Source organism: Meleagris gallopavo, chromosome 1, assembly GCF_000146605.3.
Source record: "Meleagris gallopavo isolate NT-WF06-2002-E0010 breed Aviagen turkey brand Nicholas breeding stock chromosome 1, Turkey_5.1, whole genome shotgun sequence".
Lineage (NCBI taxonomy): Eukaryota > Metazoa > Chordata > Aves > Galliformes > Phasianidae > Meleagris > Meleagris gallopavo.
In genome coordinates this window covers 13184885-13201174 of record NC_015011.2, presented here as the reverse complement: position 1 = coordinate 13201174, position 16290 = coordinate 13184885, and the positions used below count along the sequence as shown (strand labels likewise).

Below are 16290 nucleotides of genomic sequence, written 5' to 3'. Positions count from 1 at the left end.
TTTTGCTTGGGGTGAATGTTGTGGCCTTTAAAGTGGGAGGAGAGCGGAAGAAGTCTTAGCACAGGAAAAACAAATGAGTGGTTGTCATTCTCTCTTTTCCTGTACCAGCCCTTTGTGGGCCTTCACTTTACTGTGGAGTTAGTCCAGTTAATGGACTCACAGAGTGGCTGTGCTGGAGAGGATGATTAGCAGAGGAACTACTCACAATGTAATGATCTGTAACTCAGGATGTTGCATAACTTACAGAAAAGGTAAAAATTTGGTTAGACTTAAGTATGCAGATCAGGTAATCAAGGTAAGAATGTTTATTTATTACTTAACTGCTTAGATTGTACTTGAATAGTCTTTCACAGTTACTGCTTTCAGAATATAATTTTCTTGAAAGACAACATTCACTCAGTCTTGCATTCAGACTTGTATGACAATTGTACTTCCTGTAATTCATCTTTAATGGGAGCTTCTCTCTTTGCTGACTTTGTAGTAATTGAATTCTTAATAATCTTAGGTATAATGAGGGTTTATGTAGGACTTGATATCAATCAGAAAATGTAAACACAGATTAAAAGTGTTTATTGAATGCGGACTTGGAGTGATAGTGACCTCAGTGTAACTTTAACTGTCATATTCTGCTTATAGGTAAAAAGAACATACTCTCATGGTACGTATAGAGCTGGCCCAATGAGACAGATCAGCCTGGTTGGAGCAGTTGATGAGGAAGTGGGGGATTACTTTCCTGAATTCCTTGATATGTTGGAAGAATCACCCTTCTTAAAAGTAAGGACAGAAGGGAATAGGAGGGGGTGAAGGGGGATGATGCTCTGGTAGTGTAAAATCAAGTGATTGTGCTGTGATGTTCACTTACATAATTGAGTTGCTTAATAAACGTGTTCACTGTGACAGATAAAGACTACTTTAAATATATGTGTGTGTATATATATATATTTTTAATTCACTTCAAAATTGTGCCTTGTATTTCCCATTAGTGTACGCTGCCATGGGGAACACTTTCTAGTTTAAAATTAGAGAGTCGTAAAGACAGTGATGACGGTCCCATTATGTGGGTACGTCCAGGAGAGCAGATGATCCCCGTGGCTGACATGCCAAAGTCACCTTTCAAAAGAAAGAGGTATGTTGACGTATTTTGCTTGATAAGTGTTTGGTTACTATTCATTCTTTAAAAATTTATTTTATTTCTAACATTTTGCTAGTTTATATGTTATCTTAATGTAAATTATTGAAAGCGTTCATCTCAAAAGATACAATTTTAAGTTGATTTGCTTTACAAGAGTAGTTTTGATTGGTGATAATGTGTTTTTTTTGTTTATTTTTTAAATATTTTTATTATTTACTGTCTGGCCAAGGGCACTGCTGGTTCTCTCAGGAGTTTTAAGAAGAATTTAAGGTTACCATCTGAATATTCCTGATTTTCCCCATGCAATGAATTTACAATATAGTGAGGCGAAAACTGCAGGGAAATGTAAATAGGCATACAACTATTGCTGCATGCCTGGAGACTGGTGTTGACATTCCTCTTAAGTGTGATTGGATCTTCAGAGACCTCAAAGGATGGGGGTTTCTCTCTCATCTGAAAGATGATGTCCAGCCTTAAATCCTGTTTGTAAGTTTTCTTGTAGTACTGGATATAAGCACTAGCTTGAGAGTGAGGATGTCTGCTGCAGAAATTGAAAATTATATGGTGTCTTTGGAGCACTCTTCTTCAGGATTCAGGTATATAAAGAAAGCAAACAAAAGATGGACGCAGGGTCACGTGCCTCAGGAGTATACTGTGAAGGGGATGCAGGTAAAGTCCGAGTCTATCTGGAGATGAATTTGGTAAGCTGTAAAGAATGTGAAGGGCAATGAGAGGGACTTCTGCAGGTGTATGTGCAGCAAGAGAAATACTAGGGAAAATTTAGGTAATCTGCTGAATGGGGCAGAGGTCACAGAGAAACAAAGAGCAGGTTACTCACTGCTTCCTTTGTGCTGCTCTTTACTGGTAAGATTAGTCTCCAGTATTTCCAGGTCTAGAAGACAACTGGAGGGCTGGAATGAGGACTGTTTGCCTTCAGTGGAGGTGGATTGGATTAAGGAACGTTTTAAACAGATGAGACAAGCAGAAGCTCCTGGGGCCTGGCAAGATGCACCCAGAAGTGCTGTGGGAGTTGATCATATTGCAGGGCTGCTCTTGATTGTCTTTGAAAGGTCATGGCAATTGGCCAATGTTCTTGAGAACTGAGAGAAAGCAGATATCACTCTAATCTTTCAGAAGGGCAAGAAGCTAGACCTGGAGAGCTACAGGCCGGTCAACCTTGCTTTGACCCTAGAAGGAATGCGACTTTGAAACATGAGGGGCAATAATAGATACACTGGGTGTAGCTGGCATCAGTTAATAAATGGAAATCATGCCTTATCAACCTGATGGTCTTCCTAATGACAGGGAGTAGAAAGGCAGGTGCTGATCTTTTTGGAGATACCAGTAAGAATCCAAGGGAGTGGCATGGTGCTGTGTCAAAGGAGGGTCAAGATGGGGAGTAGGAAAAGGTTCTTTAGGAAGGTGGTGGCCACAGGCACTGGCATGGATTCTGTAGGGCTGGAGTCATGGTACCAAATTGCCAGAGATCAGGAAGCATTTGAACTATGCTCTCAGACATAGGCCTAGAATTTTAGATTTGATTATTACAGGTCCCTTCCAACTCCTTTTATTCTGTTAATCCATCCAATACAACTAAATGATTGGAGTAATGGAGGAGGGTGATGCTAGGGTTGTTTATCTTGGCTTTAGGAAGATTGGACACCTGTCTGCCCTAACTTCCTAACGCTCAAATTAATGAAGGACAGGCTAGACAGATAATGAATTGAATAGACAGAGAATGAAATGAATCAGGAACTGGCTTAATTTCTGTGCTCAAAGGGTTGTGATCAGCAGCTCGAAGTCTAGTAGGAGGATAGTCTCTGTTCAACATTCTATTTAATGATGGGACATCAGCAAGTCTGCAGACAGTGTAGAATTGGTAGGAGTGATTGATGCACGGGAGGGTTGTGCTGCTAAGCCAGAGGGACCTTGACAGCCTAGGTCTTATGAGGTCAGCAGAGGGAAGTTTGGGATCTTGCACCTATGAGGAAGTGTGCATCAGTTCAGGCTGGAGGCTGATTGGCTGAAAAGCAACCTGATAGATGAATACTTGCCAGTCTTCATGAATGACAAATTGACTGTAAGCTGTCACTGTGCCTTTGTAACAAAGCAGGTCAGCAGCTGTTTGGATGGGATTATGAGGAGTACTGTCAGCATGCTGATGGAGATCATTCTTCGCCCTTACTGTAACACATCTGGAGCATTGTGCCCTTCTCTGGGCTCACCAGTCCAAGGCAGGCCTGGGCATACTGGAGCAGATCTGGTGACATGCAAGTTGGTTACTGGAAGAGCTGGGATTTAGCCTTGTGAAGGGAAGGCTCAGCTGGGATCACAGCAGTGTTGTAAAAGCATTTGATAGGAGGGGGAAAAGAAGATGAATCACAATTTTTCAGCAGTGCCTGGTGACATGAGGGAATGGCTCATTCATAACAAGCTACGTTACAAGAAATTTCATTTAAAATAAGAGCAACAAAATAAACCCCTTTACTGTATGGGCAGTTGAATCCTGGAAGAGATTCTCCAGAGCTTGTGCAGTCTCTGCCTTGAGAGATGCTCAGAACTTGCCTGGCGACAGCTCTGGGCAACCTACTGTAGTTGTGCATGGGAAAGTAGATCACACACTCTCTAGATTCACTTTCAACCTGGCATTCTAAGTAGCTCTTGAAAAAATGTTTGTGCAAGCTCAGGCTGGATACAGGAAAAGGTCTTGTGTCTCTGTTCACCTCTGCGTTGTGTCCTCTGTGTTCATTAAACTCTGAAGAAATAATCTTTCTACTTCTTATTCCTAGTTTTGTAGTGTGGAATTAAATATGCATGCATGTTTTCTAACTGTTCAGTGGAAACACAAATGGTAAAAACTTCTTGAGGAACGGTTGTGGTGTTTATCAAACTGTTGCACACACTGTTAGCCGAGTAGAAGCTGAATGCTCTTATAGCACAGCTCAGGCAAGGTTGAAGGTCCAGGCTTCCAGGCTTAACATTAAATATGGAACTCCTGGGCGCTTTGTCAGGGCGTGTAGGTGAGAGAGGCTGAGTCATCAGGGCCTTTTAATGTACTTAGGAACCTGACTAATTTTTTATTTGCATCGGTATTCTGATTTTTGCTTAGCTCGTTACGTATTTTGTTTGCTGTAAGGGTTACTGTCTTTCTCATTTGACTGTGTAATCTCACCATCCTGTTGGCTGTGGGTAGAAATTAGATAATTAAGGGAAGTCTCTGTATCACCAATATTATTTTTCTTCTACAGAACTACCAATGAAATAAAAAACTTGCAGTACCTACCTCGAACCAGTGAACCACGTGAAATGCTATTTGAAGACCGGACACGAGCCCATGCAGATCACATAGGACAAGGTTTTGAACGACAGACTACAGCTGCTGTGGGAGTGTTGAAGGCTGTGCACTGTGGAGAGTGGTATGTGTTGACTGACTTACTCAGCTAGGCATCTGGAAAATATTTACCTCAATTTCCATTTATTATCAGAAGACAGAGCACTCAATAGGCTAATCTAGCATTAGAGGTATTTAAATAATGCTTTGTAGATGACTGGATTTTTTTCTCTCTCTCTTTGCACCAGCTGTGCTTGTCTGCCCTTTAAAAGATTGCATACAGCTTGCAGTGTGGCTGCAACTGGAAAGGTGCCTTGCAGCAGCACTTCAGTAGCTATGATTGAATTCCTGTAATCAAGTTACGTTGGATATAAAAACTACTTCACACTTTTGTTTTAGTTTAAATAACATGTGCATGTTGAGCTGAATTTCTGCTTCAGAGGTGCAGGTGAAGGCGTTTTGGCAATTCTGTGTGTTGTCTGGAAATGAGCAAAAGTTTTGTTTTTGCTTTAAAGTCATGGCTGCTATAACTCTAACTTACTAATGGTAGATTGCATAAGAAGAATCTTCTTGGAGTCTGTGTGATGGTCTTGAGTGTCTCTCTGAAATTCCCACGTGTGATTCAGGAAACGAATTTATCTTGTTAGAAGCTATTTACATTTTGACTGAATAAGGAAACCCCAAAAGCACGTGGGCTCTGTCGCCCAGAACAAAGAATCATTGTTTCAGGAACTTCTGACCTTGGTTTGGGGGAATGACCTTAGTTTTGGAGGTTACCTTTGTATTCTTAAATAGAACCACCTTTTGCTCTTCCTATCTTCCTGCCCAGAATTCCCTTTGGATGAGATAATGCAGATTTATGTTACAGTGCAAGAGTTAATTGAGATAGGAAATAATTGCCGCTGGGAGAGAACTAGATTGCTCAGCAGTTAATGTGTTCTTATTTCTGGCTCTGATATTTATGATTTACTTCCACATCAGGTTCTTGACAGGTGGAGCTTCAAAATCCCAGCTTGTTCTGGTTGTGAGAAGCTGGAGTGAATTAGGATTGAGGAGTGGTAGTAGAGCAAGAGTTGAGCTACTGTGTAAATCTGAGGGAGGTGTGTATGAGGGAATGCTGGAGAGAGCATCAAAGCTTTATTAAGGAAAATGTGAGAAAACAAACTTGTCCCTAGAAACTGGGGAGAGTTTAATTTGATTTAAATTTCTCCGGGAACTTCCTATCCTTCCCTCTATAATAAGATCGTCTCCTCCTGGATATCATAACATTTTCATTTATATTCTACAAGTAAGTTTTCCCATCTTTTATGCTTTTCAGAATGAAACCACCATCTTCTCTTCTAGGTTGAAGCTTGTGGAAAAGAGAATCTATCCAACCTCCATTAAAATTCCTTTTAAACTTATTTATGTGTAAATTGAAAAGTGGTCTGGAGATAGGCAGAACTACCAAACAAACCTCAGCCTAAGGGAGAGGAAGAAAGAATCAGCATTTCACTTCAACATAGAGACTGAAAATGCATCTTTTTAATGTGGGGAAAAAATTGGAATTGATATATGTAATAAATTGCTTCTCTCTGCAAGAATGATATTGAGGCCCCGGAGGTGGAGGGCAACGAAGTTGTGAGGGGTCTGCAGCACAGGTCTTGTCAGGAGTGACTGAGGGAACAGAATTGTCTGTAGTCAGGATTTGTAAGATTGTACAGGTCTGGAGGAGGCTCAGGGGTGACCTTATCACTCTCTACAACTGCCTGAAAGGAGATTGTGGTGAGGTGGGGGTCGGCTGCTTCTCCCACATAACTATCAATAGATGAGAGGGAATAGCCTCAAGTTGTAGCAAGGGAGATTCAGGTTGGATTTTGGGAAATTCCTCTTCTCTGACAGAGTGGTGAGGCAGTGGCACAGACTGCCCAGGGAGGTGGTGGAGTCACCATCACTGGAGGTATTTGAGAAATGTTTAGATGTGGCACTGAGGGCCATGGGTTAGTGGGAAATATTGGTGATAGGTGGATGGTTGGACTGGATGATCTCTGAAGTCTTTTCCAACCTTGGTGACTCTGTGATTCTCTTAGAGGAGGGAAAAATATAACACAATTGATGGAATAAAAATGATTTATTTCAAGCTAGATTTGACCTCTGTGATAACTTCTTTCTCTTTCTGCCTGTCGGTACAGTTTTGAAAAGGTACCATGCTGTACTTATAAGCCCTGTTTAGTTTCTTTTGTATAATGACACATCATTACTTTAATGCAACACGTTAAAATAATTTCAGCTATTATCTTTACCTTGACTCTTAAACTGTGAGGGGTTTTATACTAAACAAAGCAATGTGTGTGGAAATTTTGAAAACTGTATTTGACAACAAAAGTGAAACTTGGAGCTATGCCAGGAGTGATGGAAATAAAACCACACATTGTAACAAGGAGATACCATATATTAAAATATTTTCTTTCTCGTGAGGAGAAAATAAAGTAATTCTTAGACTTGCTGATCTGAGTGGTTAGTTTGTATTTAGTGTGAGACTGAATTGAGCATGGAAGGATAGCTGCTTGGTGCTTGTAGGGGAACATTTGTAGAAAAGCACTTAAAACATAAGAAATTGCTTTCCTCAGCTGCTGAATTGTTTGGGAAGTGCTGGCTGTGGTTGTGATGCTAATCTTGGGTTTTGTGATCAGAGGATACTGAAGAAGAATCTTCCTTTATGTGCAGAGAACTAGTAGGGGTGGTACACAGGCTTGTTTTGGTTGGGTACTACTTGGGCAGAATGTATCTGTGTTAGAATTTAAGGCACTCTTGTATACCTACAACTGAATGTTTATATGGACAGCTTACCTTACCTTGAAGAATTTTATTTGTGACTGTGCTTGCCAACAACTTGGAGAAGGAAAATAAACATATCCTTATCCCTTTACGAAGGGATTGTGCTGTTATGAGATTGAAATTTTTTCTTTTTCTTTGGGGCAGCAACATCGTTTCCTCCTGCAAATTGTTAGGACTGTAAAACTGTTGTTACTGCTCAAGTGATAAAAGTAGTAATTACGTGTCGGCCTACTTGGATATTTTTAAAGGATTTAAGCAGGAAGCCTTACAATCCCTTGGTCTAACTATAGAAGTAGTAGTGTGGTAGCTCACTGTGGCCAGGGCATCTCATAGATTGGATTGAAAATCTCTTTGGACATCTAAGTGAACTGTTTCCTGAGCATTTCACTTGCTTCAGATTGTACAAAATAGAATATCAGAGTTGTTTTGCTAGTAATCATGTTTGCAAATGCAGAATTAAAAATTCCCTGGCAATTTGCTGTTTACAGGAAAAATGCCATGTTTTGTGGTACGATTGCAGTACAGAGTTGATAATGCATTTTGTTGCTTGTGTATATAGGTAAGAAGAAAAGTAATGATTAAAAAAAAAAACACATTACAATTACTGCCCTGTGTCCTGACATAATGCTTAAAACACTGAGTAAACACTGCTATGGAAACTTGGCTTTGGGCTGAAATCCTTTTTAGTATGTGAATATTCTCTGTATGTACATCTGAGTTAAGAGTTCACTTAATTTACAAATGACATTAGCTCCAAATGCAGATGTGTCTTTCCTAATGTAAACTGTACTAGATGTCTTTAAAAGATAAAAATGTAACTGTATAACTGACTTATAAAAAGTAGATTCACGCAGCAGGTATTTTCATGCTGTTAATTAGAGCTGGTTCCTCTAAGCTTTCTGCTTTCAGTGCTGAAAACCTCTTCAGGAGGATATAGAAATGGAGGATATAGAAACAAATGGAGTGAGATGTCCCAATCTTCATAAAACTGGGAGTAAAATATGTGATGTAAAAAATTTCCCAGTAGTTAAACCAGCCTTTTTTTTCTCTCTCTGTAAACAGCTTAAACTGTTTTTTTTTTTTTTTTTTTCTTTGTTGAGGTCATGACCTGAATCAAATGAATGCATCTCTTCAGATTGAAAAGCCCAATAAACTTTGCATCACTGCCTGCTTCTTAGGACAAAACCAATACCATACGTATGCAAAAACCACAAATAATTATCTTCTTGTGCTTTGAAAACACGGTCAGCAATCTATGTGGTGTGCTCAGAAATGCATGGATCTGTTCTGCCTTAGGGAGCAGATCCCACGCGTGGCCCAGCTGGGAGGAGGAGGGCACCCAGCTCCCCAGGGACATGCGGCCGCTGTGCTGTGCCTGCATGGCAGCCAGATGCAAAGGGCATCTCATCAACAGATGTTTCTTAAAACCTTTTTTTTGTTGGGGGAGGAGGGGAATAAATCCCTCAAAACCACATGCAAAGCTTAGTTTTATGTGTTTATGTAGAAGAACTGAATTTAATTTTAGATTAGGAAGTGGTAAGGATTGTAGCTGTCGTGGCATTTGTTAACTAATTCTAGATAATTCCTTTGGAGACATTATTATATAAATGGTGTTTCTTTCAGAGAGGTGCTGTGGGACACGAGGTGAATTCCTGTAACAGTTTGAGTACTCAGGGAAGCCATAATTCAGATCTTGCTCCTCTGTAGCTGTCTAGTTAGTACAGGCACTGGTGTGTTTTCAGGGGATGCTGTGAAGGATGCTGGTGCTTGCTGCTCTCTGGCGTTGTGGCAGATGAATTAGAACCAGCTTTATTCTCAAGTCTGAACAGGGTCTGTAAGGCTGAGATACCGAGCAGTGCTGGCAGCAGTCTCCCTAGTGTTATGGTGTGCTTTGAGGTACCTGATGGGTGTACCACACTAAAAAGTGTTGGCAGAGTAACCCTGACATATCTGGACCACCTGTCTTTGCGAGGCTGATGGAAGTCAGTAAAAGTATGGAGCTTTGACTTTTCATTGCTTCTTATACTAGCACTTGTTTAAAAAATGAAAAACTAAGATAATTCATTTAATCAGCATCCTTGAACTTTAGTCAGCTTTTATTCTCTGAAATGTGGTCTATGTTAGAATTCCTGAGTTTATATTTAGATGATTTCCTTTATCCTTTGCAGATTTCCTTTATTATTCTCTTTACCATGTTAGTTTCAGCCTCTGACCGTGCAATTCTTGCATTCTTGCCTTCCTGTAGGTCTGAGCAGCCTCGAATAACCAAAGATGTAATTTGTTTTCATGCTGAGGACTTCTTAGAGGTAGTTCAGCGCATGCAGTTGGACTTGCATGAGCCTCCACTCTCACAGGTAAGCACACTGTGACCCATTAATTAATTGTCCTCTGCAAGACCTCAAAGTTTTCACCCTTAATTTTTTTCCCTCTTTTTCCCTCCAGTGTGTCCAGTGGGTTGACGATGCAAAACTGAATCAGCTGCGAAGGGAAGGCATTCGATATGCCAGAATTCAGTTATTTGATAACGACATCTATTTTATCCCGAGGAATGTTGTGCACCAGTTCAAAACAGTTTCAGCGGTGTGCAGCTTGGCGTGGCACATCCGGCTCAAGCTGTATCATTCGGAAGAAGAAGCTTCTCAAAATGCAGGCACTCTCGAAGCAGGGACCTCTGCAGACCCCAAGTCTTCGGTTATGGGACTTCAGACTGACAGCAGGATTTGTACAATAAGCAAAAATACCTCCGAAGACGCCAAACTTTCAGACGTTCTGCAGCAGGAATTTATGCCAATAAAACACGAACCTATTGCATCTCACCGAATTAAAGAAGAACCCATGAATGTTGATCTTGCTGAAAAGACTGTGGCACCCCATGACAGCAGGGGCCAGAATGTTCAGACTAGATTGGATCAGGTTGAATTGACGGCGTTTAAGTTGGAAATGGGTTCCAAATTTGAACCTGGCAGCAAGGACTTACAAGGCAAGTTGTGCCCCGGCAGTCACGTACATCCGGATGATACGAGACAACATAGTTCATATCCAAAACTGCATGGACAAAGAGAGGATGATTTTTGTGCTAAATTTGTATATATTGTTTTAAATTCCTTTTTAAACTTAATGATGTAATAATGTAAAGATTCATAAGTTCTGTGAGGCGAGTTTGTGACTTGCCTTCGCATCTGTTACAGAAGATAGTTATGTAGCTTTGTAACATTCCTCAGTGCCTGTCCATAACTGTGAAGTATCAAAGCACTTAGGGCCAGATGCACTGTAAACACTGCAGGTTTAACATAAAGAAGTCTTTAAATAATTTTGAGTTGTAGGTTTTAGAGTAGAGCTGACATTTAACATATATATTTTTTGTAAGATGAGCCAGAATTCTTTTTGACAATTCCAGGCTTTTCCATAGAGCTTATTTATACCAATTTTTTCATTTTAAATGTGTCAGCACTGTAGTGTAAATATCTTTTTTAAAAATCTTTTTAGTGTGATTTATACTGAAACGTGAGCCGCTTAATAAAGGTTCATAATAACAGATTGGTTTTATTTTGGGTCTGCAAAAAATAATTCAGTTAAACTGCCTCTGTCAATGGTTCTGTTCCTACCTGCACTAAGGCATAGGATGCCCTCACTCCGTTGCGGAGCGAGGAGCTGCAGCAAACTGAGGTAGAGCGGAGGCATTCTTTGTCAGCCAAGATTAAGTCAGAATGCAAAATCAGTCCTCCCTGCACAGCTGCTCATTAAAGGCGCCCTCCAAACCCTGTCATCAGATGTTAATGCGGAACAAACGTTACCCGCAGCCTTCCTGTGTCAGGAGGTTGGACACCAGTGGGCTCCAGGAGCGCTGCCGGCCTCTGTGTAGCTGAGCCGGGCAGGGTGGCAAACTCCTTTTGTGCTCATCTCCTCCCCCTGCATAAGCCACAGTTCATATATTCCTTTCCACGTTTTAGAAACAAAGCTCATATCGGTTATCTGACTAAATTAGAACAAAGAATGTTTTATTTAAGAGGTTACTCAAACTGAAGCCAGTATAGCTTGAGCGGTGGCCTGACGCTCACTGAGGCAAATTTGGATTAGGATTGCTCCAGGTGCTGATAGTGCAAGGCAGTACAGATAGACTGGCCAATGTGTCTGGTAGGAAGATTCCTGGAGTCCCAGGTTAGAAGTAACAATTGCTTCATCAGGAAAATGATAGTGGTTTCCAAGTTTGACTGTTCACCTCTCTCTACTTTGTGGAACTCTGTAGTTTTCCTAACCTATGTTCTGAGAGAAGAGGTTACAAGGCTAGCTAGCGTCTGATGTGGTAATGGCAAACACTGTAATTTAACTTATTTGTGTGTAATGTGTTGCTGTGTAGTTCAAACACATCTGAACGCTGTTTCTTTTTCAGGTAGCTACAAACAGCAGTAACCTGCCCTGCAGCCTGTCCTTCAACTAAATATTTAAAACTTGAGATTCTAGGCCTGTTGTTATTTCTGAAGCCCTAAAGTCTCCAGGTTTTTTGGGGGAATTTTTTTCCCTATGGCTTCTTGAAAATTACACATCCTCAGAGGCACAAATCAAGACCTTTGATGTGCTTAGTGATCACTTTGGCTTCAATTGTAGCAATAGAACAATATGTTGTTTTCTTTCCCAGGTGTTGTCTAGTTCAACTACCCGAGGGCCTTTTGGTGCAAATGTTTCTTGCTCCTAGGTTGTTAAAATTGTTACTTTGTACTTATGCCTGGCACTGAAATCAGCCATTTACCTGTTGTGTGCCCTAATGTGTTTAAATCTACAATAGGTCTGTTGAGGAATTATTAATTAAATCAGCATTTGAATTGCTAAACGTTACTCTTACGTAGCCATAATTATGTATTAGAGAAGCAATAGAATCATGAATCTCTTGGATGTGGCGAAATCTAATTGCTATTTTCATGACTTCTGGTTAAAAGATGACTACCAGTTTTGCAGCCTCAGGGATCTCGCTTCCCCTCACTCCATAAGCAAATGGTTCATGTGTGACGTGGTAAGTTACGACTCCTGCATACTCAGATTTGAGGTGTTAATTGGTTCATGTAAGGATTTGAGCCTTTGTGATAGAAATGTGCTCTCAGTTCCCATTGTGTTCTCTGAACAATCTGGAAATTTCCACCCATAATCTCCTGGCTTTGCGAACACACGCCGTTCTGTAGCCTTCCATTCCTTTTCTTTGTGCCAGCCATCAGAGAGCAGGGAGGAGCTGCAGGTTGTAGCTTCTACCCAGCACTCAGCTTTTCAAATCCATTAGTAGGCAGCTCCAGCTTTACGAGAACCAGCCAGCCTTGACAGATGCAGCTTTTTTTTTTTCTTTTCCCCCTTTGAATCTCATTTGTATTCTGTTGATCCGTTTGCTGAGCATTCAATTTTTTTCCTGTTGGATTTCAGTTACATCACCCTCCCCCTTGATGGCAGACTATTTTCTGTACTGTGGGTCCTCTCTAGACTGAAGAAATCAATATTTGAAAATAGAGTAGCAAATACGACGTTATACTTACAATAGAACTTTTTTCCACTTGAAAGCCTGCTCAGTGGTCTTGGCTGGTGTGCTCTCAAACTTCTGCTCAGGTATGTCTTCATTCTGACATTTTGCTTCTTAACTGCCCACGTTTTAAACCCATTTTTTTGTCACTTTCAGAATTCTGAGAGAGAAGTAGCAGCAGTTCTTAGAATTTTTATGCACTGTTTATTTTTGAGAGAAATTAGATTTTGACTGTTAGGCAGGGCTCGAAGAGAGAACACGAACAGTACACAACCAATGGCTGTCGGAACTGCCATTGTACTCAAATGTGCACAGGGTTTGCATCGACCAGCTGCAGTGGGATACACTTGGCTAGCTTTGAAAACCAAATTTGTCCTCTACCTGTGGTGTATTCATCTTGATATGGTTGCTTTTCAAGAGGGAGGACAATTTCTGAGAATTTCAGCTCCCAAGTTGTTCATTAGTCTGACAAAAATCTTGGTGTCAAGTGGTCCTATGCGATATCCTCTGCTCCTGTTGCATACATCAGCTTCACATCCGGACTTTTGCTCCAGCAATAAATCTTTCCTGCCCTGCGATGCACTGACACCAGACTTTGCTTGTTGCTTTTTTCCTCCCTCCGGATTTCAGTTTTTTCTGTTGCTTTGGCTGAAATCTCTGGTGTTCTCTTTTGGCCCATGTTCTTCTGCAGATGGGAAAAATCCATGCGAGGCACAGTGCCTGTACTGCAGTGGTGGTCACATCCATGTGTTTGCCGTGCTGTCCCAGCTAATGACACCATGTGCAGAACCTCAGAGATGTTTCCGTAGATCCTGTACCGTTTTTGTGGGTAGCAAAGAGCTGCGTTGTTACTGACCCTACCAATAGCTCTCAACATGGTAGTTACTGTTTTTGTTACGATTACTGGAGCTTTTGCATCTCACTGGCAGCTGGCTTCATGTGTTACGTACAGGTGTTACTGGTGTTGTGTCACCCCCAGCCCTCCGATGCCTGCAAATTGACTCCAAAACAGCCTTTTCATTACAGGTACTGCTGGCATGCAGATTTCCCCTTCCTTGTTACTATAGTGAATATTTCAATACTTTAATGGAAATATTAATTCTATCTAGTATTAGAAATAAAGTATTATTTCAGAGGGTGATGATTTAAGTATTCATCTGTGAAAGAATTCCTTGGTGATGAATAAAATTGATTTTTAAGTAAAAATACACGTGCGCAGTAAATACATTGGCATTGCAAATAACGTAGGGAATGGAAACGTGAAACGGTTGACTGCTGTGGAAACAGATTGGCAGAATGTTATGGACTTGGAACATTGAAGAAGTCTTCCAGGAAACATAAGGAAAATATTCTTTGTTTAAAAATGACCATTTTCTAATATGTGCATGTGAATAAGAATGATGAATTGATGAAAAAAATCCATGCTTTCTTTATGCTCACGGGACCAAGACCCGTTGTGAGAGGGGTTACCACCTGACCCTATTGATGAAAGCTGTACTAATTCTGATCAAATGGCGTAAGACATCTTTGCAGGCTTCTCAGCTGTAATTGCATTCATTTTTGTGATGGTCAAACGAAGCTGAGTTCATTTGCAGGCAGCCAGCGCCTTTGACCTGACTGTGAATGTGTACGAGTGAAAAATGGGAAGGATGACTTCTGATTGCTGTGAGACGCTGTTAAAAATGCTTTCCTGGGTTGTGAGTCCTTGCTACTGCTTGTTTGTTTGGTCCTTTTTAGGTGGATGAAACGCACTTTAAGAACTGTGTAATAGGTAATGCTGATGTTTTGTGCCAATCCTGCTGAGTTTCCTGCACACGTGAACACTTGGAAACCTATGACTCCCATTGGTCACTCATTTCATTTTTTAAAAAAAAAAAAAAATAAATAGAAACAATTCTGCTGTGTGTGCAGCTTCTCACCCAGAAGCAGTGATTAACTTCATGGTATCTAGGTTGCTAGTTCTGTTAGAGTCATCGGAATGTGGACTCTCCCAGTCTCGTGTATCAGATTCGGGCCGCTGTGTTCCTTTGTACTGTGATGCTGTTATTGCTTCTGCTTTAGAGCTGTTCTGTACTTAAGTGCCAGGGAACCACCGGTTGCCTTGTGTTCTGGTCACGCTGATAGACAGCTTTCTGATGAGGTCATTCGTCCTAAATACTCCTTCAACATTTGGTGTATGGATGTGATATTCTGATGCGGTGATTAAAGGAGCAGATTGAAGTTCTATTTTTATCAAGTTTTATTTTTCAATAACTATTTCAATATGTTTCCTTCTACCAACTGATTTCCATTTCACCTGAATGAGAATGTGGTGTGTCGCAGAGGTTAGGCTTGTGTTTTAAGGGCTGATTTCCATGGAATTTTTGTTTTTTAAATCTGGTTGCGTTGTCAGGCTGTTAGCTGAGAAAGGCACTCCACAGAGTCCCAAGGAGAAAACCTTGTCAATTAGACCACTTTTCTATTGGGCAAATGTGAAAATTTCCCTGAGATAAAGATTTTGCTTCTGTATTACGTGTGTATTTGTCAGAAATAGTACTGCTTTCATCTCTTAAGTCATCCTGTAACTCAGTCCTGTGCTATCTTATTTTGAATGTTGTCATCCGTGCCAAGCAGTACATTTGGAATGCATGTATGCACATTCTTAAAGTGTTCAGGTTCAAGTTTGGGATGTATGTTGCACAACTGTACCTTCCAAGTACAAGAACAGAGAACTTCATGCTACTCTACGATGCTGACAAATCAAGAAAAGCAATAGAAATACGTAATGGAAAAATTTAGTCTCATGGTCTTTTACACATGTGCATTGAGTATTTATTTTCCTGAATCTGACAAAAGTAGATACTCATCTATAATGCATGCTGAAGTGTTCAAGCTTGTATGAATGATCTGAATAGAAATAAATGATGTAGAATATTTATCACCATATATATGCTATCAATATATATATATATTATCTATATAATATATATCAGTCATCAGGATATGACCAACAATGTTTCATTTCAGAATAGAAAACCTTTCAGTTGCATTCTGAAGCAGATCTCTCCCCATGCTCCATGTCACAGCTGTGCCACATAACTGGGACAGGCGTTCTCTGCTGTACCACCACGTAACTGGTGTGACTTCTGGCAATTCAGGATGAGCCATCTCAACATCAGCTTTCTGTGTTCCACGATGCTTTATCAAATCTGCCTTTTCGTTTCACTCATCTTGGTTCAGTGCTGTAACCAGTGCCTTTGAGAATGTGGTAGTTATAAACAGCTGTAATTGCTGCATCAGCTTCTGGAGAGTCAGAGCGAACTTTGGATTTTTCTGAATGAAGTTCTGATAGCAGAAAAAGGCAGAAGAGTACGAAGGTATCGCAGCAGCAGCTCTAAGTCAGCTTTAGAACCGATATGAAGTACTGAATCAAAAGGGATATTTTTCTCATCAAAGTACCTCTGAAAAGACCAAGAAAAAATTTGCAAAATTCAGTGCTTCCAGGTGGCTGCATCCTATGAATGTCTCTTG

General features: G+C 40.6%; 1 protein-coding gene across 1 annotated transcript; it reads left to right on the top strand.

Moving 5' to 3' along the window:
* Window positions 1-39: 39 nt before the first annotated feature.
* RSBN1L (round spermatid basic protein 1 like) lies at window positions 40-15000 on the top strand. The gene is made up of 5 exons (XM_010726371.3): window positions 40-774; window positions 984-1126; window positions 4381-4548; window positions 9526-9634; window positions 9723-15000. The coding sequence occupies exons 1-5, from the start codon at window positions 679-681 to the stop codon at window positions 10404-10406; spliced, it is 1200 nt and encodes a 399-aa protein (XP_010724673.1). The 5' UTR covers window positions 40-678; the 3' UTR covers window positions 10407-15000.
* The last annotated feature ends 1290 nt before the right edge of the window (window positions 15001-16290 follow it).